The 26,401-nt window shown below is 37.3% G+C and overlaps 4 protein-coding genes across 7 annotated transcripts; 3 read left to right on the top strand and 1 right to left on the bottom strand.

The window, feature by feature from the left end:
* The first annotated feature begins 216 nt into the window (after positions 1-216).
* LOC137737544 (eukaryotic translation initiation factor 3 subunit I) lies at positions 217-2,738 on the top strand. Its single transcript, XM_068477063.2, has 7 exons — positions 217-725; positions 817-944; positions 1,052-1,171; positions 1,268-1,357; positions 1,688-1,774; positions 1,874-1,953; positions 2,399-2,738. The coding sequence occupies exons 1-7, from the start codon at positions 326-328 to the stop codon at positions 2,472-2,474; spliced, it is 981 nt and encodes a 326-aa protein (XP_068333164.2). The 5' UTR covers positions 217-325; the 3' UTR covers positions 2,475-2,738.
* Positions 2,642-3,708, bottom strand: LOC137737545 (short-chain dehydrogenase reductase ATA1-like). 2 transcript variants are annotated; one of them, XM_088683288.1, is made up of 2 exons: positions 3,633-3,708; positions 2,642-3,548 (listed from the first exon to the last, which is right to left on the bottom strand). In XM_088683288.1, the coding sequence occupies exons 1-2, from the start codon at positions 3,689-3,691 to the stop codon at positions 2,732-2,734; spliced, it is 876 nt and encodes a 291-aa protein (XP_088539414.1). In that variant the 5' UTR covers positions 3,692-3,708; the 3' UTR covers positions 2,642-2,731. The 2 variants fall into 2 exon arrangements, with proteins under 2 accessions (XP_088539414.1, XP_068333165.2); XM_068477064.2 differs by having other exon boundaries at positions 2,642-3,696.
* Positions 3,709-4,481: 773 nt separating this feature from the next.
* Positions 4,482-7,261, top strand: LOC137737449 (NADH dehydrogenase [ubiquinone] 1 beta subcomplex subunit 7). The gene is made up of 2 exons (XM_068476925.2): positions 4,482-4,956; positions 7,089-7,261. Exon 1 carries the CDS (start codon positions 4,631-4,633, stop codon positions 4,934-4,936), a length of 306 nt encoding a protein of 101 aa, XP_068333026.1. The 5' UTR covers positions 4,482-4,630; the 3' UTR covers positions 4,937-4,956; positions 7,089-7,261.
* Positions 7,262-21,331: 14,070 nt separating this feature from the next.
* LOC137738030 (uncharacterized) lies at positions 21,332-25,459 on the top strand. Of its 3 annotated transcripts, none has more exons than XM_068477632.2 (6): positions 21,332-22,259; positions 22,353-22,429; positions 22,563-22,602; positions 23,127-23,282; positions 23,722-23,918; positions 24,915-25,459. In XM_068477632.2, exons 1-6 carry the CDS (start codon positions 22,124-22,126, stop codon positions 25,158-25,160), a joined length of 852 nt encoding a protein of 283 aa, XP_068333733.2. In that variant the 5' UTR covers positions 21,332-22,123; the 3' UTR covers positions 25,161-25,459. The 3 variants fall into 3 exon arrangements, with proteins under 3 accessions (XP_068333733.2, XP_088539638.1, XP_088539639.1); XM_088683512.1 differs by having other exon boundaries at positions 21,451-22,259; positions 24,037-25,459; XM_088683513.1 differs by having other exon boundaries at positions 21,451-22,259; positions 23,722-23,902.
* Positions 25,460-26,401: the final 942 nt, after the last annotated feature.

Below are 26,401 nucleotides of genomic sequence, written 5' to 3' on the forward strand. Positions count from 1 at the left end.
CCGAGGTCATCACGTTCATGGGGCAGCATGAGTTCTACTACGAGCAAGCACAACCGAGGGCGGGAAGGCTGGATGGATTGCGGATAATCACGAGGAAGCTTGGGCCTCAAATCATAATGCCACGATTAGGCCTTAAATTAAGCCAAGCTTGGGCCTTAAATTTCTACACCGACCCACGCCCCGTTTAACCGAACCCGATTGGCTTAAACCTAAAACATTCTTCCACAATCTGCCTCTCTCTTACGTTCGCCGTCGCCACTCCCTGGGAATCCTGATTCTGCACCAGCAAAATCTCCGTCGATTCCTTACTTCTCCGACTCCGACGATGAGGCCGATACTGATGAAAGGGCACGAGAGGCCCTTGACTTTCCTCAAATACAACAGGGACGGTGACCTCCTCTTCTCCTGCGCCAAGGACCACAACCCCACCGTCTGGTTCGCCGACAACGGCGAGCGCCTCGGGACCTACCGCGGCCACAACGGCGCCGTTTGGTGCTGCGATGTGTCCAGAGACTCCGCCCGCCTCATTACCGGCAGCGCCGACCAGACCGCCAAGCTGTGGAACGTTCAGTCCGGTCAGCAGCTTTTCACCTTCAATTTTGACTCGCCGGCGAGGGCTGTTGACTTCTCCGTCGGCGATAAGCTCGCCGTCATCACCACCGACCCCTTCATGGACGTTACGTCGGCGATTCACGTCAAGCGTATCGCCGGAGATCCCGAAGATCGTAAGCTTCTTTGATTTTTCCTCTTTTGTTGTGTTGCCTTTCGGTTTATCTAAAATTAGATATGGAATAATCGGCGGTTTCGTATTTTCAGAGATTGGTGAATCGGCTCTGATACTCAAGGGACCTCAGGGAAGAATTAACAGAGCTGTTTGGGGCCCTCTGAACAGAACCATCATAAGCGCCGGAGAAGACGCAGTTATTCGCATTTGGGATTCTGAGGTGAGTGTGCATTGGCTCGCTGTGATGTTATTCAATACTTGCATTGGAAATTTGAAAGCTTTTTCTTTAATTTGATTGCCCCCTAAGTGTTTTCCATTAACTTGCAGACTGGTAAACTACTTAAGGAGAATGATCCGGAAGTGGGTCACAAAAAGACCATAACTTCGCTTGCGAAATCTGTGGATGGTTCACATTTCCTCACCGGTTCGCTAGATAAATCTGCCAAGGTAATGCATCTCGTAATCTTAGTGCTTTGTTTCTTGAGTTGTATGTAGGTTTCGTATTTTTACTGAGTTTTGTGTTTTCTGTTGCATATGTTTTAGCTGTGGGATACTAGAACGTTGACTCTTATCAAGACCTATGTGACAGAGCGTCCTGTCAATGCCGTTGCAATGTCTCCCCTTTGTGATCATGTATGTAACTGTAATCTCAAATTTGTTTGCATTGTCTTGCATTTTTTCAAAATGTTGTCTTTTCGGTATTTCATTTACTTAAAACCCGTCTCGTTTGCATTCCAACTTGTTTACTTACATAATGAGATAAAAAGTGGAATTTGTACAAATACGATTAAATGCTTTCTATCAGTCACATTTTGAGAAGAGTTTCTAGTTGGAACTTTGGTGAATGGATGATACGCACTAACGGCCCTTAGTTATTTTGTATCTCTTATACATGCACTGTTTTCCCGGTTCATTACAAAAGTCTTCATTTTATTGAAAAAATATTCCGTGTGTTCTATCCAGGTGGTACTTGGTGGTGGTCAGGATGCATCAACTGTCACCACAACTGATCATCGTTCTGGGAAATTTGAAGCCAAATTCTATGACAAGGTAAACCATACTATTCTTTTATGTCTTTTGGAGTATGAAGGTTCTTGGTTGTCTTTTCTTCAGTAAGTGATTTTGTTTATCTTAATGTCATATAAATAGATTCTTCAAGAAGAAATTGGAGGTGTTAAAGGGCATTTTGGACCTATAAATGCTTTGGCGTTTAATCCCGATGGAAAAAGGTATAGTTCATTTTCTTAACTACTTTTGTTGGTTTCATGATACGTGAATACATAATGAACAAATTCTTCTCAATTAGAGTTGGATTGGCTTACCGTTAGATAGTACTTGGGAATTTCTCACCTTTATCTGTGCAATATTGCTTTTGCTAATGTTTAGGGATATCATTTTTTGTGCTCATGAACAATTAATTTAAATGTTTAGCTAGAAAAATTAAATTAATTTTAAAACCGAGATGAAATCGTTCGTAAATATTATGCAACTTCTCTACGTAGCTGGTTAGGAGTCTTAACAATTGGTGCTGGAGGAATAATGGTTCCTTGTTTCTCAGATGATGATGTGGCTTATTATCTGCCTATATGAATTGAGAAATTTTTTCTGGAAAAGAGAATTTGCTGCTTTGAGACTATCTTAATATTTTCGGTTTTTGTTGTATTATTTGAACAGTTTCTCAAGCGGAGGTGAGGATGGTTACGTACGTTTACATCACTTTGATTCTGATTACTTCCACATCAAGATTTAGATCTGCAGCTTGGTATTAATTCTCACTTTGGAGGTTCGGGAAAGGCTATTTCTCCCTTCCTAAACCAGCCGCGTCGAGCAATTACTTTTGTAGTTCTGGGATTGTGATTAACAACCATTTTCTGTGTTTGCTTCTTGCTGTTGGAAGGAACACAGTTCTGTAGAAGATTTATAGAGTTAATTTGTTCCAGTAACTTTTTAATTAGAATTTGACTTATAATCTTATCATCCGTCGTTGAACTTTATGAGAGCAACGAATTACACAGTATCCTTGTTACTATTCTGGTAGATGAAGCTCATGGTACTGCAAGCAGAAGTATAACCCCCATCAAGAACAAGATTATGTCCCGTTATGAACCCGGCGTCTTCGCTGGCCACAAACAATGCAGCTTCCGCCACATCTTCCACGGTTGCGCACCTCCCTCGCAACAAGCTCCCCCTCTCTCCCACAATTCTGCTTACATCTTCTGCCGTCATGTCCATTTTCCCGAGATGCCTTCTGTAGGCATCGACGAGCATCTCCGAAGGAACCCCGTGAGGAGAAATGTTGTTCACGCGAATGCCATGCACTCCCAACTCACACGCGGCACTTTTTGCCAATCCGTTGAGGGCCTCCTTCGACAATGTGTAGGCATGTCCTCCAAGGCCTCCCATGATACCGGCTGAGCTTGATGTGCAAATGATGCTCCCTCCTCTTCGACCTTTGACCATGGCCGCTGCAGCGTACTTGATTCCGTGCACAACGCCGAGAACATTTATCGAGAGGAGGTTCTTGACCTGCTCCATGTCAAGGCTGGATATACTCCCCGAGGGACCAGGAACCCCGGCATTGTTGAACATGATGTCAATTCGGCCCTTCCATTTAAGTGCAAGCTCAACAGCTGATTCAACATCAGCTTCCTTTGACACATCGCAGTGTATGTAGCGGCCTCCGATAGAATCAGCCAGTGTAGCTCCTATGTCGTCGAGTATATCAGCAACGATGACATGGGCTCCGTTTTGAGCGAATAGCTTGGCTGACGCAGCTCCAATCCCTCTTGCACCCCCAGTTATGACTGCAACTTTGTTCGCCAACCTAACAAAACTAAAGCAGATAAAAACCGCATATGTACGAATAAACATAGAATCGCTTGGAGTTTCGCCAAAAGTTGCAACTAACCTCTTTGAAGGCGGCCTCCGCGCTTCGTCCTCATCGTGCATTGGAAGAGATTGCTCCATATTTTGAGCCCATTGTATTGAGCTTTTGATGGTATATAATGCAAGTTAAGATTGGGGTAAAACCTAAACAAGTTGAACAGGGCTCTCTACATGTTTTGATTATTCAATCCATGCACAGTTTTCATTCCTTACAACTACTTCCAACCCATAAGAGTCTGGTGGCCTATTTTTTTTTTTTTTTTTCCTTCTTCGTTTTGGGACAACCGTTTCACTTTTCCGTTGAACTTTCACTTTGGTTATGAGCCTCCCTAAACTTCTAAGTCACGCCAATGTTCCTCCCATCGGTAGTTCTATCAATTAAGGGGTATTTTTGTCCACTTATTTACTGTACAAGCTTTTAAATTTGACAATGTTTGTTAAGTTTGATTATTACAATTCTAGTATTAACTTTGTGAATATAGTATTTTGCGTACACATAGAACTTTAAAAGTCGATCGCGAGCATAGGATGTGATAAAATTTATAGAAAGTGTGACAGTTAGGGCATACTGACACGAGTTGGAAAATAGAGGACTAAAATTCAGAGGTCAAAGTAGAACAAAGTATCATGTTTGTATTCGGTAGTCCGATTTTTAACCATTAAATTAGCAAGTTGAAAAAAAGTAGTATTTCTTCGATCCAATTCTGGTTCACGGACATTACAAAAGTTTTGCCACTCTTTCTTTGCGTTGGGCTTGATCTGGGCTGAATAGCCCAATAATTTCCCTAGTTACCTTCAGCCCAATGGGCCAAAAAATAACTCTCAATTTCTTTTCATTGGCTGAAAAAAAAAAGCCTGAAACCAACAAGAATTCGAGCTGGATTAATGGTAACTAAACACGAATCCGCACACTGAAACGACCTTGAACACCCCGACACCGAAAGCCGCCGTACACGCCGCCGCCGAAGCCACCACCAAATTCTTTCCCAGGGACCAAAAGGTGCTCAATTTTTCAGAGCAATGGCAGCCGAGGGAACGTCGAAGAAGATGATAGCGACGCAGGCGGAGATGGTGGAGAATCGGGTGCCAATTCCGTACAGAGACCAGTGCGCCCACTTGCTGATCCCTCTGAACAAGTGCAGGCAGGCGGAGCTCTACCTCCCATGGAAGTGCGAGAACGAGCGCCACTCTTACGAGAAGTGCGAGTACGAGCTCGTCATGGAGAGGATGCTCGCGATGCAGAAGATCCGCGAGGAGGCCAAGTTGAAGCAGGGAAAGAAGAAGGGGCAGCCGATTCCTCTCATTCCCAACACCGCCAACGCTTAGAACCCACCATCCGTTATTGGGTAATTCACTAGTTCTTTGTTCTGCTTCTTCTATTTCTTATTTTTGGCATTTGAATTTGAACTGTTGGTTCGTTGATTGATGGGTTTGTTGTTAATTGTTCAGTACTATGTGTTTTTTGGCTGCTATTGTGGAGTTTTTCGGGTCGATTATGGAACCTAGGGTTTGTGTTGAATTGGGCTCAATGTAGTTTCTAAGAGAAATATGGGGTTTTGTATTTAGATTTGTTCACTCATGGGTTCAAGCTTGAAGAAATGATTTGGGTGGAGAGGGTCCAAATTTCGGATTAACCATCAGCTGGTATCAGTTTGGGAATTCAACCACTGTTAAAATGGGATCATGGCATCTTTGAGAACTCTAAATTTCAATGCTTTGGGATTATATCAGCTCAGTCTAATAAAAATCAATGATTTGGGTCACCCTCTAATGAAAAAAAAAAAACATTATCAGCTTTGAATTTGGCATCTTTAGTGGTCATTTCTTTTAGATCATTTAAGGAGTCTCAGTAATATGGAGTGGATTATGTGAACGTCCTTGCTAGGTGTTCCGTTGGTTGGATGTTTAATATAATGCACTTGCTATGTATATGGGGTTTTTCTAAATATACTGTTATATTGCAAGCTTACATATGACCTAAACATGCAGCCTATGTTTTCACCTGAGCTTGTCCAACTGTACTCTTTGCTTATTAGAGAAGACAATGCAAGACAAATCTATGAGGATGTGTATAGTTGGAGGGATTTATTTGGGTGTAAGGCTAGTAACTGGAAATTTGTTCTTATTGCTTTATATGGGTTGGTCCTAATTGCCTATCATCCCTATATTTGTTAGGCTGTAGAAAATGTGTTTTTTGTTTGAGTTTGAGATCCCCTTTTCCTTTTCTTCTGGTATGTGGTACTGTAATTTATGCCTTTCGTGTGGTGCATTCGGTAGTGAAATTCTTAGATGCAAGTTTTCGACATGTGAAGTTGAATTATGCTCGTTGTGTCCATGTTATGGAAAATACAAGAGTCCCAAGTTTCTTCATGTCATGTTAGGTTTGTGGCCTTTTTTGTGCCAATATATGCGGACTTCTGTAGAAGTATAAGATTACAACTATTTTGACCATAGTATTGGTTGTAGCATATCAGCTCAAATGACTTAGGGATTTGGGTTACTTACTCATTTATTAGAAAGGTTATGTCCAACTTATGTAGAGGGATAAGATTACAACTATTTTGACCATAGCATTGGTTGTAGCATATCAGCTCAAGTGACTTGAATGTACAACCATTAGGTTAAAAGGCTAATGCTCATCCAACTGAGCTGAGCTATACACTTCAAGATACAACTTGTACTTCTGAATTTACAACTTCTGTACCTTAGGACAACAGAGCCTTCACGAGCCAACACCCCCGCCCCTCCAAACCCACCACTCCTCCCCTGCGGCTCTGGGGGAACCAGAAAAAGCATTTGTTCCCCCCTAGTTGGCCCTTTCTGCCTTCCTTTGTTTACCTCAGGGGAGAGGGTTAGGGCTGATAGCCTAGGCTGTTTAAGAATTGTGGCTGGAGGAAATATAAGGCGAGGTCATTTCAGATATGCTACTATGTGGGGGTATTTCAACTCAAGTAGAGCACCCCAAGAGGCTTCTTTTGTCATTCTAAAACCCATTTAAGTGGGATTTTTAAAGGGGAGCACAACTCAAACTACTGATCAAATGCTAGAGGAGAGAACGTGAGCAACTTCGGGCATCCACATTCATGCATCTCATCATTTTGATTCATTCAGCCAAATAAAAACTTGCCAATTTGCTACATTTTATTCTCTCCTTTATTGGATAAAAGAAATAGAAAGCTCTCACGGAACAGTTTCTGGTAAAGTAGTTTATGAATGTATCATCATTTCTAAGTAGTTGTGTGCACTCAAATATGCAATTATGCACACGCTCATCACCCGATCACAATTGAAAGTGGAGAGTAAAAGACTTTCCAACAACACACTTGCCCCAGTTTCTGTTCCTGCTTTCAGTAAGCAATGTTCGCTGTTTATATTATTTCAGCTGATCACTTGGCAGGAAGCCTTACTTTACCGTCTTACTTTCATCAGTTGAATTTTACTGGTTCTGCCTACTAAGTCTGGTTTAAATTTTTGACAGGAAGCATAAATTTATGAGGTGTGGATGTTTTGATGCTTTTCACCGCAACTGATGAGAAATTTCTCCGGACTCTTTTGTACCGAGACAAATGTTATAGACTCGGTCCTGTTGTTTTCGCAGTTGTGCAAACCAGTTTCATAGTATTCGAATAAATTAAGTTCCTCATTGCTTAACATTTGTATCCGATTTTCCGAAACGGTAACTACATGTTCTGGCTTTTTTACTGTATTGGATCGGGTAGGAAGGATAAGGATTGTTTGCCCTCCCACTTCCGATGACCTCTTGTTTATGTGATCACGGTTAAGTCACGTCAATATTTTATAATACTATTTATTTTTATCTTATTATCTTTATAAAAAAAATAATATAAAATATTGATGTGGCTTAACTGTGATCACACAAAACAAAAAGGTACGGAAGGTCGTCGGAAGTGAAACGGCAGACAATCTTTGTCCGGGTAGAAATACACAATAAAACTCATCGCTCCAACTTTCGGAGATGCCTCTCACCATTGCAGATGATTTGGTCTAATGGTCCATTACTCTGGTGAATAGAATTCGGCCTTCCCAACTTTTTAGGTTTCCACAATTCCTCTTTCTGAGAAGATACGAAAAGATGTGTCGGTGCCAACCAACACAAATACGATGATGTGATTGCATTTCAACCAATTAAAAAGTCCATCGCAACTTTCGTGCATCGTAAAATTTCCAAATATCATATGTCAAAACTCTAAAAACATTAATTAGGACGTATTTGTGAGCTTTTTGATCACAAAATCATTCACAACTAGCACATAGCCAAAAGGTTACACAAAACGTAAAGGTCTTATCAATCGAAACTAAAACAACACCACAATTATTCAAACTTTTCACCTAATTCGATGCCTTGAGCTTGCAAAGTCAATATATGGTGGGGATCGGATCAGAAACATTTCACATCAATCAGTCTTCATTTCCCAGAGTTTTAGTACGCAGACAAATTTTTCAACGTACCGTAAACACAATATAGTATAAGTGTCTCATTATAAATAGTTAGGTTATGTGCTTCAAAAACACATTTTTTTCAATTTATATTGACACTTAGTACCGAGCTGTGTATATGACATATTAAAAAAATGTTTTCATAAAATAATAAAATAATAATGCTATCTACAACACACACGAGTAGTCTAGTAATAACATTTATCAGTTGATTAAAAAAACGTTTTGAAATTTTGACCTTTTTGTTTTTGTTTTTTTAATGGTCAAGGTCGAAGGTGATAAAGTGAAAAAGGATAGGCTTTTTATATTTCTATGTATAAACATGCATTTTTAGGGAAAAGGATCCTCATCCGATCATTTTCTTAAGAATTTTGTGATTATGATCGTTTATCATACATCGTGCGGTCAGAAATTATTTTAAAATTTAAAATTTAAAATTAAATATGAATAGTACCTAACGAAAATTGATCGTCCAATGTATGATGAATAGTTACGATCACGAAATCCCTAGGATCCCTAGGATCCCTAGAAAAAAGATCCAGAGATGAGAGATTTTTCAATGTGACCGGCATACGAAGTGGTACACCACGTGTTACTACACAAATGATAGAATATGTGTATTAAAAAGTTAATAATTTAAAAAATAAAAATTTCCATTACTTACATATCACTCGTGTTTTCGTCACAAAAAAAAAATCTCTCCCCGGCAAGGATCCTTTTCCCATTTTTAGTGTAGACATGCATCTAAATTGGATTATTTATTCTTAATTATTTTCTATGTTTTTGTCTCTTCCATGCTGTATGGGGAATCATGATTTTAATTGTTACCGACAACACGCATCCATATTCTGATTTCTCTCTCTCCCTCTCTCACACACACACTCACAAATGTCGCCCTGAAATAGTCCTAGTTTCGAAGTGTGTAAAAAGACAAACGCTTGGTAAAAAATAAGGAAAATTAATGAAAGAGACATGAAAACTTTGAGTTTTAACGAAAAGAATAAAATAAATAGTAAAATAAATAGTATCAAGATTGACTTTTTAATATAAAAATGTGGTTTTTCGTTAAAGTGAACAGTACTGGGAGCTTTTCGTTAAAGTTCCAAAATATTAATTTCAAAGTTCCTAGTGTTTTGGGCAACAATTAGCCATTTTGATTTGAACAAATCTCATTTAAGACATGCTTACTCGATCAAAGAATGACTTAGAACCGATAGAGGCTACAAAGATGCTGGGAAATAATACACATGCCTTGATTTTAAAATATTAATGTCTCTTTCAGGTTTGAAATTCTTTGTAGCTTCTAATCTAGGATAATTTATATGATGGGACAATTAGATATATGTTATACATATATTTTACTTGTTGAAATGATATATAGGTGCCATTTTTCTTTTAGAAAAAAAATACATAGCAAGTTATCGACCGATCAAAGGAAACATACTCTTTTGCTTCTATGGGTAAAAAATCGTCAAAGTTATAACCTAATACATTGACCTGGGTTGCCTTTCGAAAAGGACTCTACGGACGTTTGAATACACCCCTTCCGGTTGCCATGCCGCACCAGCTGAAACCCATGATCTCTACGAGGACCACGACTACCTTTGTTATGGTCAACCTTCGAGATTAATCATCACATATTTCCCAGAAGAATGATACGCCAGGATATTTTATAATATAAGCCCTTTCTCATTTTTGGCAAAACAGATTTACTAATTCTTTAATTCTATTTAATAAGAGAGATCATGAACTAAGAAATAGATTTTAGAAGCTAAAATAGTGTATAAATTTAACATAAATGCTGCCCTTATTACATATTAATTTGTACTTTCTTCTTTTGTACTATTTATTGAATAAAAATTTGAACTACATGTGTTGCCGCGCATTATTTCTATTAAAGAGATGATATAAAGAAGGATTACAATAATATAATAAATGTATATTTCTCCAAATTTAATCATATGATTTCAACTTTCAGCTGTTCCATACTATATGTCAGGGGAGGTGAATATATGACTTTTGATTGCAGCTGTCCTTGACTTCCATGCACCGTGCTCAACATGTATGAACCCAGCAATGGATAATCGTTTGGAAAGAAAGAAAAACATAGTTAAACATAAAAGAAGTTAGATCATGCATGGTTTCTTTCCATATATTTTCTCCTTCATATGATGATTTCGTTCACGTACACTATGACTTGTTTAAAAACTATATATTGTAACAGTGTTAACTACGTACATCTGGACGGTATTGAGAAAAATAAAGAGAGATGGACGGTGTGAAAGATGAACTGGACAGAGTTTAGAGAGAGAAAGTGATGTAATAGTTGTTGTGTATTGTATTTGAATGAATGATTAAATTTATACGAGATAGCACATAAGCTATTCATACAATAGCAAGGTGGTGATTTAGGACAACTTAACTACTAATAAATTGCTTAATAAATTCCAAAAAGTCTAAACCCAATGCATCAAGGATGAAGCCACAGTCACTAATCAACCACATTAGATAGTGACACATGTTACTTAATAATATTTACGTTACATATTTCAGCATATTGTCCGAAACAAATACTTGTTAAACAAGGTTGAGTGTTATTTTGGAACAACCATGATATATTGCCATTGTTTAAAATTCTGTGTGGACGTAAAATGTTGAAGGCTCGAAATTCCTAAGCTACAGTTAGACAAATCGTTTTCCTAACATAGTTTATAGTCATCCTGTTTAGATACAGTGATATATTATTGAAGAATCTGGAGGATCTATCCGGAAAAATTGTATTCCAAAATACTTAAAAACTCGAAGATAATCGTTCTGCTGTGATGACATATAATATATAACTATTTTCCTGGTATTTAAAAAAAGAAAAAGAAAATAATGAAGTCTCGCAATACTTGAACCCTCGTAAGATAAAGCAATTACTATCATTCAAACTTTCTACTTAGCAATTCGATACCTTTAGGCTTTATACATACAGTGAAAAGTCAAGATGGTGGGAACCTTTCTTCAATCATTCTTCATTAATTCCCTAGACCGTGAGTGCTGGGTCGACTGGTTCCTTGTATGGTTCCATGTAATGTAAATAAAACTTGGCACGGCGGCAAATTGCAGACACAGACGTAGTCTTATTAGTCTGCTACGTCAATTAGCCCGGCTATGGACGAGGTCACGAGACTCATCATTCATTTCCTAAATTAAATAAAACCCTAACTAATCCTTTCACCAAAAAATAAAAGAAAATAAAAAAATCCTAACCCTAATCCACGAAAAGTAAACTCCAGCGGCCAGAAGCAGTACAGTAACACACTATTTACCTAGTAGAGTAGTGAATCACCAATACCAGATGCAGAAACACAATATTCTCTCTTTTCTCCTCTTTAGTTAACTTAAAATATAACCCTTGTTTTAATTTACAACTAGGCTAACTACCTTTCTAAGCTTTCTTGTTATAGGTTTTACTAAAAGAGGTTTTGAATTGTTGTTATGAATTCTTTAATGGTCTGGGTTTAGCTTCATATCCCCCCTAACATATTGTATTTTTATTGTTTATTAATAAATTCTCTTCAAAGTCTCTTCCCATGATAGCAATGCTGAAGTGGGACGGAGTTTGCGGCCAAATTTATAAACTAAAAAAGAAAAATTCCAGATTTGGGATGAACTTCGAGATGAGTTTCAAAGTTTTAATTTTCTCATGTTCAATAATAAGATATCGAAATTGTATTCAATTTTTTCTTTCAGTCTGATTGACTGTTTGGACATGATGAATAAGAGATATATATATGCGGGTTGGCGTGTTTCAACTTTTGTTTTGTGTTGTGACGCTCAACGGGGTTGTATCGCTCTGGTGAGTTTGTTGTGGCTTCACTGTTTCAGCGGTGGTTTGATGTGACTTCGCTTTTAGCAGTGGTGTTATGCGTGCTTCTATTCTTAGATTTTTCACCTCTATTGCCTGTGTGGCAAATTTGTACCATTTACACTTTGTTCTTGTGGTAACCATGTAAGAGTTTAACTTATTTGTCGTTGCATGTAAAAAAAAAAAATATTGACACAAAAACTCATCAATACAGAGAATGAGCGATCAAATGGCGGGCCTTACAGCGGGAGATGCTAACCATGGCTGATCTATACAAACGGAGGTCCTCCCCCTCACCAACCTGCCCTTTCTGCAATGCTCAAGAGGAATTCGCCCATGGGTGGAGACTGTTCGGTTTGGGGGACCTTTAAGTTGCTTTTACATGCTGGCACATCTGGAAGGCCAGGTGTAATCTCCTATTCAACTAGAGGGCCATATACCCGCAGCAGGTTATTCTTGTTGCCTCCGTGTCAGTTGGCTCGTTCTTGGAGGCCTCTTGTCGACCCACGGTGAACCAACTACCGGAATGGAATGTGGCCACGACCCGGTGGCTTCCTCCCTGCTCTCCATTTGTTAAGGTTAATGTGGATGCAAGCTGGACCGCTGCCAATGGTGATGGGTTTGCTGGAGTTGTTGCACAGAATTCTGGTGGACTGTTCGTTGCGGCAAGGAGGTACCGAAACAGGGCTCCGAGTGTGGTTGCGGCTGAAGCTTTGGCAATCCTCAGTGGTTACGAGTTTGCCATCTCTCTGGTCATGGATATGGTAATTATTGAATCCGATTCAAAGGAGAGTATTGACTGTTTGAGGGACTCTTCAAAATTTGGCTGCTGGGACGCATTCCCTTCCCTGACCAAAATTAGGCGAATTAGGGAATCTTTTCAAGCATGCCGCTGGTCTTGGATCCCAAGATTGGCAACATGACGGCAGACCGTTTGGCGTCAAGTAGAAATATGGAGATGTGCGACTTCACATGGACAAACCGTCCTCCATCTTCGTTGGTTCATGTTCTCAACAATAACGGCTTGCTATGTTCTACTTAATTTCCTTTAATGAGTAATGTAAAGGACGATGCTTTAGCATTTGTTGCAGCGTCTTATCCTTCTGTACCCCCTCCACTACCCTGTGTTTCATATTTATGCTTTATGTTGCTTGCCTCTTGTAGGCTTTTGTAAGTTTTGACTGTCTGCCTGGTAATGAAGTTTCCAGTTAACAAAAAAAAAGTATAAATTTAAACAATTTCAAAACCTAAAGGTTCAATGCACAATGAAATCTAAAGGTAGTTACCCCTTACAATTTGTACCGGAGGGAGAGATCCACATTCACATACATGCATCCATGCACAATGACATCCACAGGTAGTTACCCCTTTACAATTTTTACCGGAGGGAGAGATCCACATTCACATGCATGCATCCATGCACAATGACATCCATATGCGTATACATGCACATATATATACATACATTACACACTGTTCAAGACACATTTATGTTTACCTGCGTACGCCAAATATACCGGCGTCCTCGAAGCCGGCTCCCCACTTCAGTCTCACTTTTTGTCTTTCTCCAATCCCGCTTTTTTAAGTTTTCCATCGTCTTGAAAGTTTTTTTGGGTTTTGCTCTTTGGTTTTTACCTGCATGCTTGCTACACAAATTGATAGGAAAAATACAGCCACAAGAGAATATAATAAGTTCATTTTGTTTTGCTACTGTTGCTGCTTCAAGAACTTCAGAATCCGTACAGATATAATAATATTCATGTCTTATAGCAAAATATAAAAAAGATAAAAGAAGGAATGTCTTATTCACGCATCTTATTTTACTTCTCACACATTCATTGATAATTTTTGTCCGTTGATCTTCTTCCATTCATTCGATCCAATAGTCGAAAATTAAAAAAAATGTATGAGAAGTAAAATGGGTGTGTGGATATCACATCCCTAAAACCAACTCTAATGGTGGGCTAAAGTCAAATTACTTTCCAAAATTCCCCCCCCCCCAAACCCACTCCAACCCAAGGGAAAATTTTGGGCTAAATGCTAAACCAATGTAAAATTCCCCCTAGAAATCCGAGTGGACTCCACCCAATATTTATTGGAATTTAAATTTTTTTTAGATTAAAATGTTTATAAAATTAATTTACAATGGTCTACATATTTAAAAAAAAAATTAATTTAACAAAAAAAAAAAAGCCTAACTTCATTTTTTAATAATCTCGGGCTAAAATTTTAGACTATAACGGTTTGAGCAAAAAAGCTATTTCTGGGTTAAAAGCTAAACTTTTCAGGCTAAAATATTTAATTTTTAGCTCAACCATTGAAGATGATCTAAAAGAATTGGTTCGGCTTTGGTCCTCTGGATCTGGACATGCTTTTGCCGTATGCATCATTCCATTTGCGCAGGAATTTCCATCATTCCTTTCTTCCTCTCTGACCTCTCCATCATTATCGTACCGTGCCCTGTCATAGACAAACACCATACAGAATATTATATATATATATATATATATATATATATATATATATTCGCACTTGTCCGGTTATCCTTTCTCGCCTCTGTCCACCGTTTAATCTTTTCAACCCCACATCTGCATGCAAGAACCAAGAGAGCAAGACTGCCTATTACGTTAATTTTTTATTTTTTTTTTGCTGAAATTACATTAATTTATTAGCTAGCAAATACATAATAGTAGCTCTTTCTATTTTGTATCTGGCCAATTCCTTTATTTTCCTTGAATTTTAAGAATGGAACACTTTGAATGCGGTATCTAATTATTAATATTTTTTTATTGAAATCTTATTGGTTTTTAATGTTTGATTGAAGTTCTTGAAATTAATATGATAATGTATTTTTTATGTAGGTTACTATATTTTTTTAATAAAAATTAAAAATTATAGTTATTTGTATTAATGAGATTTTAAATAAAAAATCCATAATTTTTGGATTAAAATTATTAAAATATAAATTATACTCCCCAATATATATATATATATATATATATATATATATATATATATATATATATATTGTGTGTGTGTGTGTGTATAAACATGGGTACATTGACACACCCCGACCCGAGATGTCCACTTAGACTACGAATCGAGCTGTGCTGACTTACACCAGGAAGGTGATGATGCCATAAAGTGTAGTGATGTAGAAAATGTGAATAAATTTAAACCTAAAGTGCCTAAATGCAAGAGTGCACTAGTGAGCAGGAATGAACCCATTTCGCACGTGATGTCAGAGCATAAGTAAAATACAGTAAAAGTAAAATGAGAATTATACCATTGAAAGTAACCACCTATACCAAGATTTGCCAAGAATCCCCACCGGCACAAAAATAAAGCTCTGTAAAAACCTTTTCGAAAACATAAAATAAGTATAGTTTCCAAATATATATCTAAATATAGCAAGAAAATACTTACCATAAATAGTAATCTTTTGAAAAGCAACGGTCCACAATATTTCATATTTAAGTCCTATGACATCCAATAATAACAATATCTCGAATAACGAACATATACTAACAGGTGCTCATCGACGTATGCTAACATACAAGTTCATGCAGAGATATTTTGACATGAACAAGACTGGGTGCAATATGATTTACACTCTAGTACTACAATCACCTGAAGACTGGCGCTATGCACATCACATACAAGTCCTAATTGCCTATAGCAACCTAGGACAAGACTGGCACAAACAATGGATCCAAAGTGAGCGTACAATGTGATGTGAACATACACGTATAGCGTGGCCCTGGCCCTGGCAAGTACAAACACCAGTGTTGCACACGATGAGCAGATAAAGTAAACAGGGTCACACAACAATAAATCGATAATTCTAGTCGACATAATACTATTCAATAAAATATTGATCATGGCCATAACTGAAGTCCTAAAATAGTTCGCATACCTGTGCATCCCGTAGAATTTAGCATAATTTCGTAAATTCTATCATTTCACTAATTCTTATAAACGTGAGTCTAATCTAGGTATAAGGAGAAAATTCTTTATTAATTATATATGTGGAAACTAAATAAGTATATAATATCTAAAAGTAAAGAACCCTACAGATGCTTGCGAGGCGCATCCGTTCTAACTAGGAAAGCCGGAGTTTCCGATAGTAATCACACCTAATTGTAGTTCAAAAAGTGGTCGAAGATGGTTGGAAAATGGCCTGAAAAGCGACTGGTCGACTGGAAACTGGGTAACTCGTCGGAAAACTCGGAATAAGACGAACATATTGGTACCCTTCTTGACAGCTACCTCGTCGTGGTTTGGCCAAAAAATGGCATGAAAGCCGCAGAGGTCGCTGGAAAATTGGGTAAACTTTAAACGTTCATAACTTCTTCAATTCTTAAGAAAAATCGATGATCTTTATATGGAAATGAAGCTAAAAATAAGGAAAACACATTCATACCAATTTGGAACCGAGTGGTGGTGACATGTCATTTCCGGAGAGGGAGAGAGTTAGGACAAGAGTGAGGTGAGGGAGAAAATAGAGAGAAGATAGAGTGTGTCTTAGAGATAGGGGAAAAGGACAAGTGGTGGGAGAGGAGAGGAGAGTTAGGGTGAAGAGTGGGACCCATGGGCCATAAAATTATAAAATATTTAGAAATATCCGGCCAGAAAATATTAAAATAATAAAATACTCAAAATTCAAATTTCATAACACAACCTCAATTTTCGTAGTTCTGTAAAATTTTCATCGTAGCTCCAAATTTGATTCCGCTTGCGCCTATGCGTTCGTATCATCGAGTACTTCGAGGATACAGTAAAATAATAACTCATACAGGCCTCAAAATGACGGTAAAAAAAGTCAACAATCTTGCCTTTAGGGACATTTTCGTCCATTCACTCCTTTAAAATTAATAAAATCGTAAAATTACAGACGGGTTGTTACATACATTAATCAAAATTAACAAAAAAATTATTGTACCAAAATATGGGTACATTCTTCAAAACCACACAAAAAATAATAGATATTAGGTTTAATAACATTAGTAAATTTCTTTGATTAAACTTGATATGGATACATTCTCAAATCAAGAAAAATGGTACATTTTACATACAACAAATTGGTACATTTTAAGATCAAAAAATTGAAAAATGACATGAATGGGTACATATAAGATTAAAAAATTGGAAACCTTTTTCTAAAAAATTAAGGTGTACAAACTTATTCTATTTTTTTTAATTATTTTGGAAATGTTTTGAATTGAAAATTAGTTAGGAGTTCAATAAAGGTGTGAGATTAAAATTCTTAATCAATTATTAATTTTTATTTTAAAATTATGAAACTGACATGTAAATTCATTATTGCATTAATGCTAGGGACTTTGATCAAAATTTGAAAACTAATAAGGTTTCAGTCAATGAACATTAGTAACTAGGGACCAGATACTAATTTTTTCTTTAAAAATACAATGATCTAATTTTATTTCTTCAATTGAAATGATGCGACAAGAGTCTGAGATACGAGAGTTTGAAAATTAAAACAAAAAAAACAAACACTGAAAACTAAAAGCTTGATTTTGAAAACTCATGAGCTTAATTTGCCTTTGGAAATCCGTGGGATCTGCTGAAAAGGGATTTGAATGCTCCAGTCTGAGGAACATGCATAACGCACGTTAAGAGTTGAGACAAAGAAAGGTCGATGAACAAAGAAAGATTTATAGACGTTCGTGTACGTAGAGAGTTGTCGTTTGGTTGGAAATATCGTGTGTGTGTGTGTGTGTGTATTTATATATCATATATATCTTTCATCATTGTACAAAGTCTCACGCAAATATTCTTTTTTATTCATTCATATACATATATAACATCAACGGGAACGGACCAGAGGAATTTCCATTGATATATTCTGACACCTATTGATACGAATACATGAATAAATATTGTGTGATGTTTGTCTTTATATCGATATATAAAGGTATGGTTATGCATGCACCGTTTTTATTTTCGGCACATTCTTGTTAATTTTTTCTATTGATTTTCTTTAATAATTTGATCAGAATCCGAAAATCGAGATATGTATGTAAAAGGTAAAGTTAGGTATGTGAATAACATCACCCTATATAAATCATGATTTTTTCTCGACCCTTTTTTTTGTACTACCAATTATGATGTAAGTGGTGACATGGTCTGATGTACATGAATTTCTTCTTTAGTTTTATTGAGAATAAAATTCTCATTGATGTCAGAAGAAACCTTACATAAACTTATAAGAAATTCATATATTGCTAATGATTTTGTGGTGGAATCTTAACTTTTTTTGTATTGTTTCGGATTCAAAGCCTTCCTTCCCATCTTGATCGAACTTAAATGAAAGATGGCAGACAGTCGGACACAATGTTCTCATCAACTACCTAAATCATACAGGAACGATGTGAAATATTAACTCGTCTTAATTCATTGATAGTAAATCAACTGTTTATTATATTTTTTGAATATTACTCTTTATTCCTTTGCTGACCAGACAATAAAAGGGCAAAAGAATAAGAAAATATATTGTTCTAACTCCTAAGTTTTAAGCATATCATACTCCCAGACCTAATTTAGCCACCCTACGTTGAAAACTCGAGTACGGTAGCCTCCCTTGTGCATCGCATCGCAACCCCCCTACGCCCAAAGGCATCATATTCAAACTCCGGCTAGGACAGAAAGGGGGTACAAAACTGTAGTCTACAGTCAGACAGGAACATGAGGCACCTTTGCTAGTTGCTGCAAAATTGAGGAGAAATACCAATAAAGAAAAAGTTGAGGAGTATTACTGCAACAGAGAAAAAAGATATTTGGTAAACAAAACGAGTAGTTTTTTCATTTTCCACACACTATCTATTTTTTGTCATAATTTTTTTTTTTAATTTATTAGATTTGATGATCGAAAATTCAAAAGCATATAAAAAGTAAAAAGGATTGTTGGCTCTAACTGTGTAAGCTTTGACAACTAGAATTTAGGTTCTGAAAATTCCGGGAGCTCCGAATCAGAACAACTAAAGTGTTTTTAAAATTCTTAAATTCTGATAGAAATCTGACCTTGTTTTAACTAATATCATATGCTTGCCAAAAAATTAGGATTAATACCATAAAATCTGTCAATAAAGTACTACCATAATTATCATAAAACTAGGCCTTTGCTAGCTATGGCTGCACACACCTAGAGGTTTGAAGGAGAATATGACACTGATGTATGACTGAAGCTTGACCTTAGAAAACCACCTGCTTCTTCTTCCTTCTCCCATGCGTGAAATTTGATTCGATTCCATGTACAGAAAATTAACTCATCATCCACACTCGATGTATTGTCCTTTCTCGCAATCGCAACCCTTGATTCTTCATCGACATCCGTATTTCTCACGTTAAAAAAAGTACGGTGGACGGTGCAGATTTCACTAGGTTTGGGGTACGTATGCATACCTTCTTCTTTTGCCTTCCTGGCATGATCTGGTTGACTTTACAATGTTTGGATTTCGACATAAAGTCCTCATCAGCGGATGCAACAGCTAATACAAGAGGAAACACAGTAGTAATAAAGAGTATGAAGGGCATGAAGGGTCTCTCGGCATGCAGGCAAACCTAAAGTGATAAAAAAAAAAAAACTCAAATCAAACATATATATATATATATATATATATATATATATATATGTGTGTACTCATCTCTCTTTACCTCTGTTACTGTATTCTCTATAATGCCTAAACGCAGGAAGCTGAATACTAATAATAATGTCATAACATTAATTTACCATTTAAATAATAACTATATATGGCTCGACCTCTGTAGCTGCAGACACATTGAAAAATGGTTAGGGTACTTTGTCCTATACCTTTCAAGTGACCAACCATAACCCCTTCAAATTGAAGAGATTCTTGTGTGAGAAATCCGGAGTGCTAGGTCATGGGAGTGGTGTGAGAGGGGAGTGCGGTCATTACATGTGGTAATTGTTGGTCTCAAAACAAGAGGTGGTGAGCTATAGGGAATTTTGTGTCTAAAGTACACACGGCCACGTGATTCAGATGCCAGACCTAAAATATTTTCATTTGTGTTATGTATTAATCCTCATTGATTTAACCACTAATGAACTTAAATGGAATTTTACCCTCCAACCATGAACCAAATTAATAAATTGCCATCATGCCATTCCAATTGCCATGCTGAGTATTTTAGTTTATTTTTTATTTTTTCATTTTATAAAGGGACATACATATTTTTATGCTGTCTCGTTGAATGCTGCCAACCCATTTAAAAGAGGGGACCTAGCATTGTATATTATTGATTCAAAATTTCAAGTCGGTTCATTTACTTCAATTCAATCATTGATTTCAACTTACCCATATCACAAAGCATATTCCTCTTCGACCATGGCAATCAAAAGAAAAACAAAGGGAAGGAGGACGTTTACGGTCCTGGTTGGTCCAGTTGGTAAGGACACGCTTGCTGTTAATCTCTAATCCAAGTTTAATCTCTGCTATTAGCCGTTTTATTGGTGCGTGATCTTTAATTCAGATGTAAATCCATATCGGTGACAGCTAACAGTTAGGTGTCACGCGTAAGTCCTTTCAAATTAAAGTTGTGGGCATATCCTAGTGTTGGTGGTGAGAGTAGCCAAATCTCCCTCTGAATTTTTTTTAAACGAAAAAAAAGGAAGGAAGACATTCAATAATGTTGTACAAAGAGGTTAGGCTACTCGCAAGAAAAAAAAAATTGTAGATAGAGATATTCAACCACGTCATATATGATGCTTATTTTACATAAGCATAGTAACTTTTACATTATGAGTCTCAACTAATTCATGTTGTTTTATACGATACTAAAGCTTTTTGAATTAGAAAGTCGTATCAAAATGTATCTTTATTCAGATCACAGTAAGTGTGTCATTCCAAAGCAAAATTGTAAAATAATTTATTTCATGAAAAAAAGAAAATTGTGAAGAGAAATAAACCAATTTTTACTTTCTATTTTATCATGGAAGGCATGCAAAATTTGTACTTCGTTAGTTGGTTTAGGGTTTAAGGGAGCTTGGCCATCCCGAAGAGAGATGTTTCGCAAGGATCGCCCCTGCCCTCGCCAAAGACAACAAATAACATAATAACTGATCCCAGTACTTTGGACTTAAGTTCCTTATTCCTTCGCATGTGCATGTTTAGGGCAAAAAAGTTTTTCATGTATCTGAATACTTTTCAGTTTTTTTCTATCCCGTACACGTGATATAGTTTCTAAATATTTGACTTCGGAAAATAAAAAGAGACTGTCGAGTGTCGAGGGGAATACAAAAGGACAGAAATATTAGAGAGAAAGACAAATAAACAATGATTTATTTTCTTCTTTTTGTTATTTGGGTCGGGTAAATGAAAATAATAATTTCATGGCGGGGCTTTTTGTATCATGACGACGTTGGCGTATATGATCAGAACCATAGAATTCATGAGAGAGAAAGAAGAGAGAGAAAGAAAAAGGTCAAAGCGAAGCAGTTGTAGCACATCCTCCCTATTTGTATAGGGGTAATAATTAGAGAGAAGAAGATGGGTAAAAATAAACTTTAAAATAAAGATCCATCAGAATTTCAGAAGCTCGTGAGTGAGTGTGATGCGTTTTTAGAGAGAGAGAGAGAGAGAGAGAATTTTCTGTATTTTTCGATTCTATAAGTTTATTATTAATATTTTGGGTGCCAGTGGGTGCAAGGTTTGCAAGAAATAAACAGAAGGCGCAGGCAGCAGCAGAAGCAGCAGGAGAGAGAGAGAGAAGGGGGTCCTGGGTAATGGATAGAATAGTACTGGAAGGATTAGCAGGGGAGGCAGGCTAGGGAAATACTAGCAATTGTAGCAATAGCAAATAGGCATTATCAGACTCTTTAAGGAATTTACAGAGCTTCCCAGCTCGTCTTATCTTTTTCTCGTGATCTCTCTCTCTCTCTTCTCTCTCTCTCTCTCCTCTCTGAGATATTGGCTTTAAAGTCCTTTTCTTTTTAAATGCCCTCTCAGTCTCTGCTGTGACCAACACACACACACTTTCAACGGCTTTGAACTTTTTAAAGAGAAGACCAACCCGGAACGACGCCGTTTCGTTCTGGTCTCGACGCCGATCCTGAGGGTGTGAAGGTTTCAAGGAGTTTTTTCAAGGGATTTGGGAAAGACCCAGGTGGCTGGGAACGTTTGGACTTTTGAAGGCAATAGAAGCAAATTTGAGGAAAAAAAAAAATGACTACAAGTAGTTGCAGTGCAAGGAACTGCGCTGTTAGGCAGTATGTGAGATCCAAGGTGCCCCGTTTGAGATGGACTCCTGAACTTCATCGCTGCTTTCTTCAGGCCATTGAAAGGCTCGGAGGCCATAAAAGTGAGCAATTACGAAACCCCACCTTCTATTTTTGTTTCTTTTATAGAAAATTTTATTGTTTTTATTTAATTTTTTCTTTATTTTCTCGCGCAGAGGCTACTCCAAAACTTGTTCTTCAGTTGATGGATGTCAAGGGGATCACCATTTCTCATGTTAAAAGCCATCTCCAGGTCTTTTTGCTTTTTTCTCCAGTTCTTCTAAAGTGCTTTTGTTTGTCTAATAGGTTAAAAATTCATTTGCTTTCACACTTTTCTTCCTTTCTTTTTATTAATTTGCTTCCCTTCTCCTTCTTCTAATCATCAGATGTATAGAAGCATGAAAGGCGAACCGATTAGAAGACAAGGTAAATATCCATCGATTTATTTTTGCCGATTTATTGTAAAGTTTTCATCTTTTCGCATACCCTTACTTTTTGTCGGCCGATTTATTTTAAAAGTTTTCATCTTTGTACATGCCCATAATTTATTTTGGCCGATTTCTTGTCAAAGTTTTCATCTTTTTATATTCTCATGTATGTTTCTCGACTGTCCATTAGTTTTCCAGTAAAGGGTTGTGTCCGGAGCTAGGGTTGCAGAGTTATGAACTCCCTCGATGGAATAAATTTATGAAATATGAGGACTCAGCTGCAACTGCACCATCACCTCATTGATTATATATTCCCCCCTTTAATAATACATATTTATTGTTTGTAGTCTACTTTTAGTTGATGCCCCAAACAGGTCACACCAAAAGTGAACATTTCTTCTTTACGATCTTCTAGTATTGGCACTTCTCATGAAGCCTGAAACATTGTCCTAAAGAACGCATTCTCTCTCTTTTGGGTTTATGTCTAACATTTTTTTGATATTTTATTTTATAAAATTACAGCTAGGGTGCAAACAAGAAAACTACATTCGTTTGAAGAGGCCGAGGATGATGGGTGTGTTGAAGAAGTAAATGGTTTGAGCTTTTACCCATCTTCCAAACCACGAGAGAATCCGATTCCGATTCCCAGGTCATCTGCAACCCCCGCCGTTCAAAAAGGTTAGGCTGCACCTGCACCTGCACCACCAACTACCAATTTGTACTCTGCCGGCACAGCTATATATCCACTATCTTTTATTTTTCCATCTTTATCTTTGGTTTCTTTTTGGGGTAAAGATTTTTTGTTTTGATCAAATGTCAAAAAAGTATATTAAAGCGAAAAATACTTATGTTCCCTTATATTTTATATATTGGTAGTTTTGGACGTTAGATCTTGATCATTGAACTGCTAAACAAGAGTCGAAAAATCTCAATGTGTAGAATTTCGCGGAACGTATTTGAAAATCCCAAAATAAAGATGGCGTGAATCGTGTGATCAGAAACAAACAAAAAGGAACTGCATGAGATGTCTTTGCTTTTATCTGAAAGTTGCTTTCTTGTTCCTTGATACTTATTCTTCTTTTTGATTATTTTATTTATTTATTTATTTACCCATCAGCAAGAACGGAGACGATGAGTTCAAACATATCAGAGAATTCGCAGCCGCAGCAGCAGATGCTATGCAGCCAAGGAGGAATATATGAGAGAGTCTCAAATCCGTACTCTTTTGATGATTATGTGCTGGCATTGGGAATAAAGGAGGATCCTCACCCTTCAGCCTTCAAATTTGCTTTGCCAGAGTATGAGTTCTTGAAGGTTCTCTCTCTCTCTCTCTCTCTCTCTCTCTCTCTCTTCCTGCTGCATTTCAATATTTTGATTTTTAAATGACTAAGTTGATTGCAATGCTGTTATTTGGTTTTCTGGTTTCAACCAGGAAATCCAGACATGCCCAGTTATGACCACAGAGAGGCTGGGAGGGGGCATGGATGGAATAATGTGCATGATTTATTTTAAGTCAACCTGCGTCACCTCTTTGCCTAAACAGTTCTCTACTTTTTGAAAGTGTTCAGTAGACAGCAGACTAGTCCCCTTCTTTATTTTATGGAAATTCTCCGGTTTATTTATTGCCATGAAATTGAATAGACAAAGAAAAATCGAGGGGTGCAAATGGAGAAAATGAGTGTGCGAAAATAATTTTTGGTTTTTAAATCTAGCTAATATACATAACGAATCACAATTCGTCAATTAAAATCTCTGGTTTATTTTTTTGTTGTGCAATTCGTTCTTCTTCCTTGTTTAATGATGGAAAAGGTGGTTGGGGTGCAGCATTTACAAAACAAACGGTGGTTTGGCCTTGAAAATATATGATCCCATACTGCTCTATTTAATTTCGAGGTCCACCTCTTCCTCATGCCTTGTCGTTTACATGAACTACATTCTAAAAAAGTTGTTGGACAAGTCCTTGGTTTTGCCTGCAAAAACTCTTACATTCTGTGGTCCAATTCTGATTCGTATAGATACAGGTCCCCTCCTCTCTCTTAAACAGTAAATTCAAATTATTAAAACGTCCTTTTAACCATTTAGAGCGAGAGAGACTTGTGTGGACGCTACAATGTTACCTCAGACTAATATGAGAAAAGTAAAACATACGACATGTAATATTTGCTAGCATCTTAAGAGGTGTATGTAAGTCATTTCCGTTCCCAGTTAGACATTGTCTCATTGAATCATTTTCATGTAGCATTGCTGCATCTCTTTGAAAATCAAATGTGACCTACTGACATGGTGTTTAATTAATTGTCCTTCCCCCAGGTTACCACCAAACAAGAGGCAGGAAGAGCACATGACAAAGACGACGATGAAGCCGGTGAATGTGAATTATCACTGTCCCTCTCGTTACACCATCCCCCCTCCCACAAGAGTAATGCTTCTTCAAGTGACTTAAGTGGTGCAATCTCATCGTGTTACTCTATGTCCAACTACAAAGACTGCTCCGCCTCTTCTTCCGGGAATCGGAGCCTTAATCTGAATCTTTCGATTGCTCTCTGCAGTAACTGATGCTGCTGTAAAAAGAAAACTCATCTGTTTTAGGCTAGCAGGTTTTCATGCCCTCACTCACCCCACATTCTGTTTGTTCTTTTACTGTTGCTGTAGTTAAGTTACCGCTTAGGTCTTCGGGTAGTTTATTAGTCCTTGAGTTCCACTTTTGATTCTGGAACAGCAAAGCATATATCTTTGTTATGAGCTCTGAATTTTCAAGTACGATGGAATATATATCCGTCAGGAGGACGGTGTAGAACAAAGAATGTATCTTTGACAGCCGATACCAGGCCAAAAGATTGTTACAGTTTGACAAATCAGCTGCATTTGGAACTTAAATTTCCATGAGTTCAATAACAAAAAAATACAAATAACTGAACTATGAATGGCCACCACTGTTGGAAAATCAAATCAAAACAGGTTGTTAATGGTTAAAGCAAGCTGTTAGTTTCTTTACAGATTGTTTCCAGCAAGATATAATCATCATTGCTCCTTTATTATTCAGCCGAATGGTGATGAAAGACAGCAAGTGTGCTGCCATGTGATGTGCTAGCAGGAAGACAGCAGTGTGCTGCTGTGTGTTAGCCGAAAGGAAGGTATTACAACCTGCCATGATGCAATGCATGTGTATGCCAACTATCAAAGTTGCTGCATGTGTTTGAAAGGGTGTAAAGATGTGGAACACCATCATTCATTATATGTATTGTTGGATTGTTTATTTTTTCAGTTTTTGTATAAATAGGCCATCTTGCTAAGCCTTAGAGCATATCATCCAAATCCCATTTCCCATTCTCATTTTCAGCTTGTAAGCTATTGAGTTTGTAAACTCTCTTTTCATATATCAAAGTCCAAGTGTTGTTTTTTCAAAGCTTGTTGCTTCCTCCTTTCTCTATTTCTTTGTCCAATTTTATTGAGAGTGAAAGTGAGAGGTGTGATAGAGTTTGTAAACTTATCACCCACATATTTTGGTATTGAGTTAGTAAACTTTAGAATACCAACAATTGGTATCAGAGCCAGAATACCATTCTGGCAGGTGCAGCAGTTATGGCGTCCAACTTAGTGCAACTCCAAGTTCCCACATTGAAGAAAGAAAATTATGAAAGATGGTGCATCCAATTCAAAGCATTGTTTGGATCACAGGAGCTATGGGAAGTTGTCAGTAGTGGGTATGTTGTACCCACTGCCGAGCAAGAAGCCGTATATACTGCGGATCAAACGAACACTCTCAAGGTCTCATGAAAGAAGGACCAAAAGGCGCT

The sequence above is a fragment of the Pyrus communis genome, chromosome 13 (genome assembly GCF_041283825.1).
Source record: "Pyrus communis isolate YQ-2024b chromosome 13, ASM4128382v1, whole genome shotgun sequence".
Classification (NCBI taxonomy): Eukaryota; Viridiplantae; Streptophyta; class Magnoliopsida; order Rosales; family Rosaceae; genus Pyrus; species Pyrus communis.

Excerpts from the sequence above, each read along its gene's own strand:
- LOC137737449 (XM_068476925.2), top strand. The coding sequence starts at position 4,631 with ATGGCAGCCGAGGGAACGTCGAAGAAGATGATAGCGACGCAGGCGGAG.
- LOC137737545 (XM_068477064.2), bottom strand. The coding sequence starts at position 3,691 with ATGGAGCAATCTCTTCCAATGCACGATGAGGACGAAGCGCGGAGGCCG.
- LOC137737544 (XM_068477063.2), top strand. The coding sequence starts at position 326 with ATGAGGCCGATACTGATGAAAGGGCACGAGAGGCCCTTGACTTTCCTC. Across the intron at positions 1,358-1,687 it reads TGTCTCCCCTTTGTGATCAT|GTGGTACTTGGTGGTGGTCA; the intron begins GTATGTAACTGT and ends TGTTCTATCCAG. Across the intron at positions 1,954-2,398 it reads TTTAATCCCGATGGAAAAAG|TTTCTCAAGCGGAGGTGAGG; the intron begins GTATAGTTCATT and ends TTATTTGAACAG.
- LOC137738030 (XM_068477632.2), top strand. The coding sequence starts at position 22,124 with ATGACTACAAGTAGTTGCAGTGCAAGGAACTGCGCTGTTAGGCAGTAT. Across the intron at positions 22,430-22,562 it reads ATGTTAAAAGCCATCTCCAG|ATGTATAGAAGCATGAAAGG; the intron begins GTCTTTTTGCTT and ends TCTAATCATCAG. Across the intron at positions 23,919-24,914 it reads CAGAGTATGAGTTCTTGAAG|GTTACCACCAAACAAGAGGC; the intron begins GTTCTCTCTCTC and ends TCCTTCCCCCAG.